This window comes from Polistes fuscatus, unplaced genomic scaffold, assembly GCF_010416935.1.
Source record: "Polistes fuscatus isolate 324 unplaced genomic scaffold, CU_Pfus_HIC Scaffold5, whole genome shotgun sequence".
NCBI classification, from domain to species: domain Eukaryota; kingdom Metazoa; phylum Arthropoda; class Insecta; order Hymenoptera; family Vespidae; genus Polistes; species Polistes fuscatus.
Window position 1 is genome coordinate 26,148 of NW_025113129.1, and position 6,842 is coordinate 32,989.

The window sequence follows — 6,842 nt, forward strand, 5'->3', positions numbered from 1 at the left end:
AAGAAACAAAAAAGAAAGGCAAAGGGCAAATACAATATGACGACTACCTGGTGATATATAGTGGAGTCGAAAAACAAACCAGGGCAAAAGAAGGGGTAGCCATCGCAATATCAAAAAAGTATCAAAACAACATAAAGAATGCATATATATATCTTCACGAATCTTGTTAATAAAAATGGAGGCGGAAAGCCAAAAACTAAATGTAGTGTCAATATATGCACCTGAAGATAACAAACCAAAAGAAGAAAGAGAAGCCTTCTACGACCAACTACAAAATTTAGTCGGATCATTACCAAGTAACCAACAAATGATAATCCTTGGAGATTTCAACGCTCGCATCGGAAATGAAATAATACCTGGAATAAAACAAAGGTTCAACGAAAACGTGTTAAATGACAATGGAGAACTAATGACACAACTATGCACATTTAACGAGCTAAGGATTAATAACACATTTTACAATCATAAGGAACAATATAAATTTACATACAGCAACACCAGAGGCTTCAGGTCTACAATTGATTACATTGTTACTAACAGATACGTCCAACCAAACCAAATACTAGATGTTAGGACATTAAACTCCGCGAATGTAGGAAGCGATCATAGCCTGCTATTAGCAAAAATAAGAATGAAGTTTAAACCCCAAAGGAATCTTGCACGAGCAACTCAAGAATCGAAAATAAACATCGAGTCACTATGGAACTTACCAACCAAACAACTATACGAGAACAGGTTGAAAGAAAAAATCGAAAAAGACCCAATAAAAGAAGAAGATAACATAAACATAGCCTGGAAGAAACTAAGAACCAACATTTTAGAAGCTGCATACGAAGCCCTGGGAACACGAACTGTAAAAAACCGGGCTAGAATGATCAAGACTCCTTGGTTCCGCCCAGAGATTAAGGAAATATGCAAAAAAAAGAAAATGGCATACCTTAACTATAGGACATTACGAACACCTGAATCATACGAAATGTATAGACGAATCCGGAATCAAGCAGCGACATTAGTAAGGCAAACAAAACAACATCATTGGGAGATTTTTTCGAAGAGAATGGAGAGTGACTTCTATGGACTACAAAAACAAATCTGGCGATTTATTAGAAATCAAAGAAAGGAGGTCAACGAAATGATCGAAACAAATCAGATCACAAGAGAAACCTGGATTAGTTACTTAACAGAACTCTATAAATCAGAAGAACCTCAAGTGGAACTAAATACGCCAGAAATAGTAACTAAAAACGACATACAAATTGAGTCCAGTGATGTAGAAACAGCTATTCGAAAACTAAAGAATAGGAAGAGCTCAGGGCAAGATGGCATCCCAAACGAATTACTAAAATATGGTGGCCAACGTCTCACACAACAGTTAACATTCCTAATCCAAAAAATACTATGCCAACACAAAATACCTGATGAATGGCGAACCAGCACAACTATAGTTATGTTTAAAAAAGGAGACAAAAAACTACCTACAAATTACAGGGGAATAAATCTTTTAAATACTTCATTGAAACTAACAACAAAAGTCATAACGAATAAAATTAACAGCTTAACGAATCTAGAAGACGAACAACAGGGATTCAGATCAGGTAGATCATGCACAGACGCGGTTTTCATCATAAGACAGATAACAGAAAAATCAATTGAATACAACAGACCAGCATATATGTGTTTCATTGATCTGGAAAAAGCATTTGACCGGGTGCAATTAAAGGATGTTATTCACCTCCTTTATAACCGACAAATTCCGAATAATCTTATTAAGACCATAGAGAACATCTATAGAAACAACAAGATCCAAGCAAGGATAAATGGTGCCTTGACTGAACCGATTGATGCAGGTCGTGGTATCCGACAAGGGGATTCCCTAAGTCCCCTGCTTTTTAACATCATCATGGACGAAATAATAAGAAACGTAAGACTGCTAAAAGGATATAAAATGGGCAGCGAAGAAATAACCATCCTATGCTATGCTGATGACGCTGTATTAGTGGCCGAAAATGAGGATGATCTACAACGTTTACTACACCGATTTAACTGCATAGCCAAATCATTCAACATGAAAATATCGGCCCAGAAAACAAAATGCATGACAACATCAAAGACACCGTTAAGATGCAAACTGGAAATTGAAGGGAAGGTTATTCAGCAGGAAATGAGATTTAAATACCTAGGAATAGAAATCTCAGGATATGGTGATGTCGAAGCAGAGGTAAGAGAACAGACAACGAAGGCATCCAGAATAGCGGGTTGTTTGAATGACACAATATGGCGAAACAAAAACATTGACATAGAGACCAAAGCAAGAATTTACAAGGCAATGGTAAGACCTATTATGTCATATACCGCAGAAACTCAAACAGACACGGCGAAAACGAAACAGTTACTAGAGACAACCGAAATGAGAGTGCATCGCAGAATAGTTGAAAAACACTGCTGGATCGAGAGAGAAGCGAAGATATAAGAAGAACATGCAAAGTGGAAAATATCAACGAATGGATACTAAAAAGGAAAAAAGAATGGAACGAGCACATCAGTAGAATGGACAACAGAAGAATTGTCAGAATTGCACGGGATAAGTCACCGGCAGGCCGCAGAAGCACGGGACGCCCACGAAAACGATGGTGCGACAATTTAACAGTGCAATAGGCAGAAAAACGTCGTTAAGGAACAGGCAATTTGCCTAAACTAAAGAAAGAAGAAGAAGAAGAAGAAGTTTTTAGTTACTGTTCATTATTTATTTTTTAAACACTATTAAATACTTAAGTTTTAAATCTGGATGTAAAGCATAAAAAACCTTTAAAATGACCATGTTATAATATTTTAGAATTTGTTAGTTTCGAGTTATTTAGTTTTTGTGTACAAAGTACTTTTTTTTTTTAAACACACTATGTATTTTAAATTCTTTTGCTTTACATCATGTTATTAAGCAATACCGACACTTCACGTATACCTATCCTACCGCGGCTGGTCAAATGACCGGTCTTTCACAACTTATATTTTTCAATATTGAATGCAGACCAATGGCCAGCTTACCAGTATAAAAATAATTTTCTTTTATTCAAGAGTACATAATCTACATTTTATTCGTTTTCGTCGCATTTTTTACAAATGGGCTTCTCAACTGTACATTTTCCGCATACGTACTTTTTACATTTTAGACAGATTTTGTTCGTCTTATTATCTTTACAATACTTATTGACATGTTTTCGTTCACGAGAACCTGTACTTGTACTTGCGATGGGTATTGGTTGATTTTTTTTGCCGAGCTCTTGTTGGTATTCGATGGCAAGTTCTTCTGCCAATTGAAATAGAAATTCCTGTCTTGTAATTTCTCCTCCCGTAGTTTTTTATATAACACCCATGCATTTATCCCGGCTAAATCCAAGATATTAAAAATACTTGCAAAGGCCATCTCCGAGATTTAGATTTACCGAATAATTTCTGGCCATTTGGTCGGTCACATGTACGCCAAACTTGGTGCTATTATAAATTGAATTGTCTCCGGTTTCGGGTGTCATTTTTTTCAATTTGTACGGAGTTGTGCATTGAACTGAGAATTAGAACTTTCTCTTGGTTTGGCTTTGTAAACTGTCAACATACAATTATTTGAGCGATAGAGTTTGGTTGAAAAAAGTGCCATGTCGTCATTTTTCAGTTTTGCCAGTCTTGGTAGCTCTTTTCTATTTGCTCTAATTGTCCCAACAATCGTAGTTTTTTTCTAAAATTTTGTTGCTAAAGGTAGGCTTGTAAAAAAGTTGTCCGTGGTTATATTTCTTCCACATCCTACATACGGTTTTGCTAATTTCATAGTGACAAACTCTCCAAGAGGAACTGAGGGTTCTCTACTTTCATCTTTTCCCAAATATGGAAAGCCGTTTATTATATATTTGCTACGCACATCGGATGCTAACCAGAATTTTATACCAAATTTGTCCGGTTTATTGGGCATGTATTGAGTAAATCTACACCTTGCTTTCGTTGGAAACAATTGTTCGTCAATAGTTATATGGTCCTGGTTTATAACAATTCTGACTGTTGTCAATAAACTTGTACCAAACTTCGGAAATCATAGCAAATTTATCGGTTTGTAACCGTTGGTTTCGTTGATTTCTGTCGTCAAATCGAATAAATCTCATAATCTCCGTAAAGTCATGTCTACTCATAGTATTTGAGAAAAAAGGCGGGCCCCACTTTTTATTCCATAGAAGTGCTATATTATTCTTAGCCTCATATGCGCCGCGTGCATACAGAATTGCAAAAAATGCATATAACTTTGCAGTAGATAGTTCCCATTTATATCCCAACACTCTAAATGCCTCTGCCTCTGTGCACTTTCTTATAAGTTCGATTATATTCTTATCAATTATCACAGAAAATGCCGTCCTAACTTCGCCTTTCATAATATTACGTTTACTGTACCCAGTCGGGCCTGATGTTTCCCTAAAAATATTATGACCAGGTGCTCTTCCAGGATTAGACCCTATTTTTACTTCGTGCCAAACAGTTCCGTCCATCGCAATTTCGCTTACTTCTTCCTCATTCTCACTATCGGAACTAACTAAGAATCTCCTTCTCTTTCGTCGTCTACGTACGTTCGAAATATTCTCTTCGTTCTCATCGGTGTTCGAATCTGTTTCAAGTGGATCATAATTTTCCGTATTGTTATTTTCCATATCCAGAATTTCCTGATCATCTTCAGAACATTCTGCATCGATATCATTTATTCTCTCTAATAATACATTCGCACTCCTCAAACGTCTTGCCATTTTGGGGACAAATATTCTACAAAAATAAAAACTAAAATATGAAAATGTAAATCAAAATAGATAAAAAAAGAATAAAAGATAAAATGTGAAACTTACTGCGAAGTATTGTTAGTCTTGTTCACTATTTTGAAAATGGCACTTATAACACGTAATACGATATAAAATATTACAAAATAATAATAAAAGACTGCCAAGTATGCTCTTTGTGACTTTCACGTTCGATGCACTCTGTTCGTGTCGCAAGACTATACTGATTTGAATTCGTGAGAAGACGTCTATACACTTCCTTCAGTTACAAGTTTATTTATTTTACGTCATAGTAGATGAGATGGCGTAGAACATTCGAGGATCTTGACCGTATCGGATATCAATCAAGCAAATAAACACCGCTAGCCCGAAGTCGAGTGAGAACTGTAAACACTTGGAAGTGCCGTAAACCATTTTCTGGAAGGCACTTATCGGATAAAATGTGTCATAACTACATTACCTCGTTTGTAACGACTTTATAGTTTTGGCATTGAGTCTTAGAGAGAAACACTTACATAAATGTATAAATCGTACTACCGGTCAAATGACCGGTCGTGGTAGGTAAGACAGACTACAAATTTTTCTCGGAAAATAAACAATAGAAAAATAAGTGAATATTGAAAAATATATCATACATATATATGAGAAAAGTGGTAAAGTTTAAAGGCGATTCACATACGTTGAATGTAGGAAATTCCAAATGAAAATTTAAAAACGGTCATTTGACCGGTCCTGGTAGAATAGTGTTAAGCAATAAACGAGTTTTAAAATGCCTATTTTAAAATTTTAAAATAAGTTTGTTTTTGTGAAATTAAAGTTTTGTGTAAAGCTAGTTTATTTTTTTTAGAAAACCTATAAATTTTAAATACTTAAGTTTAGCATAATATTTAGAGCATTTAAAGAGCTTTCAAATGACAATATTAAAACATTTTAAAATTGCTTGTTTTCGTGTTGTTATTTTAGTTACTGATTCCTTATTTATTTTTTAAAACACTATACATATTAAATACTTTTAAATCTGGATGTAAAGCATTAAAAAACCTTTAAAATGACCATGTTATAATATTTTAGAATTTGTTAGTTTTCGAGTTATAGTTTTTGTGTACAAAGTACTTTTTTTTTTTAAACACACTATGTATTTTAAATTCTTTTGCTTTACATCATGTTATTAAGCAATAGCAGAGCTTTAAAATAGCTATTTTAAAACATTTTAAAATAAGTTTGTTTTCGTGAAATTAAAGTTTATGTGTAAAGCTTGTTTTCTTTTTTTTTAGAAAACCTATAAATTTTAAATACTTAAGTTTAGCATACTATTTTAGAGCATTAAAGAGCTTTAAAATGACAATATTAAAACATTTTAAAATTTGCTTGTTTTCGTGTTGTTGTTTTTAGTTACTGATTCCTTATTTATTTTTTAAAACCACTATACATATTAAATACTTAAGTTTTAAATCTGATTTAAAGCATAAAAAACCTTTAAAATGACCATGTTATAATACTTTAGAATCGTTAGTTTTCGAGTTATTATAGTTTTGTTGTACAAAGTACTTTTTTTTTTTAGACACACTATGTATTTTAAATTCTTTTGCTTAACATCATGTTATTAAGCATCAAAAAAGCTTTAAAATAGCTATTTTAAAACATTTTAAAATAAGTTTGTCTTTGAGAAATTATAATTTATGTGTACAGCTACTGCTTTTTTTTTAAAAAAAATCTATAAGTTTTAAATACTTATGTTCAGCATACGATTTAGTGCCATTAATAGAGCTTTAAGATGACTATGTTAAACATTTTAAAATTTGTTAGTTTTATGAGTAATTAAAGTTTTTGTGCACAGATTCCTCTTCTTTTTTTAAAAACTCTATATATTTTAATATTTTGGTTTTAAATCAGGTTGTAGCGCATTAAAAACCTTTAAAATGACCATGTTATAACATTTTAGAATTTGTTAGTTTTCGAGTTATTATAGTTTTTGTGTACAAAGTACTTCTTTTTTTTTAGACACCCTATGTATTTTAAATACTTTTGCTTAACATCATG

At 33.1% G+C, this 6,842-nt stretch overlaps 1 protein-coding gene across 1 annotated transcript; it reads right to left on the reverse strand.

The window, feature by feature from the left end:
* Positions 1–4,004: 4,004 nt before the first annotated feature.
* LOC122521969 lies at positions 4,005–5,166 on the reverse strand. The gene is made up of 2 exons (XM_043642730.1): positions 4,872–5,166; positions 4,005–4,791 (listed from the first exon to the last, which is right to left on the reverse strand). Exon 2 carries the CDS (start codon positions 4,773–4,775, stop codon positions 4,005–4,007), a length of 771 nt encoding a protein of 256 aa, XP_043498665.1. The 5' UTR covers positions 4,776–4,791; positions 4,872–5,166.
* Between the last annotated feature and the right edge of the window lie 1,676 nt (positions 5,167–6,842).

Excerpts from the sequence above, each read along its gene's own strand:
- LOC122521969 (XM_043642730.1), bottom strand. The coding sequence starts at position 4,775 with ATGGCAAGACGTTTGAGGAGTGCGAATGTATTATTAGAGAGAATAAAT.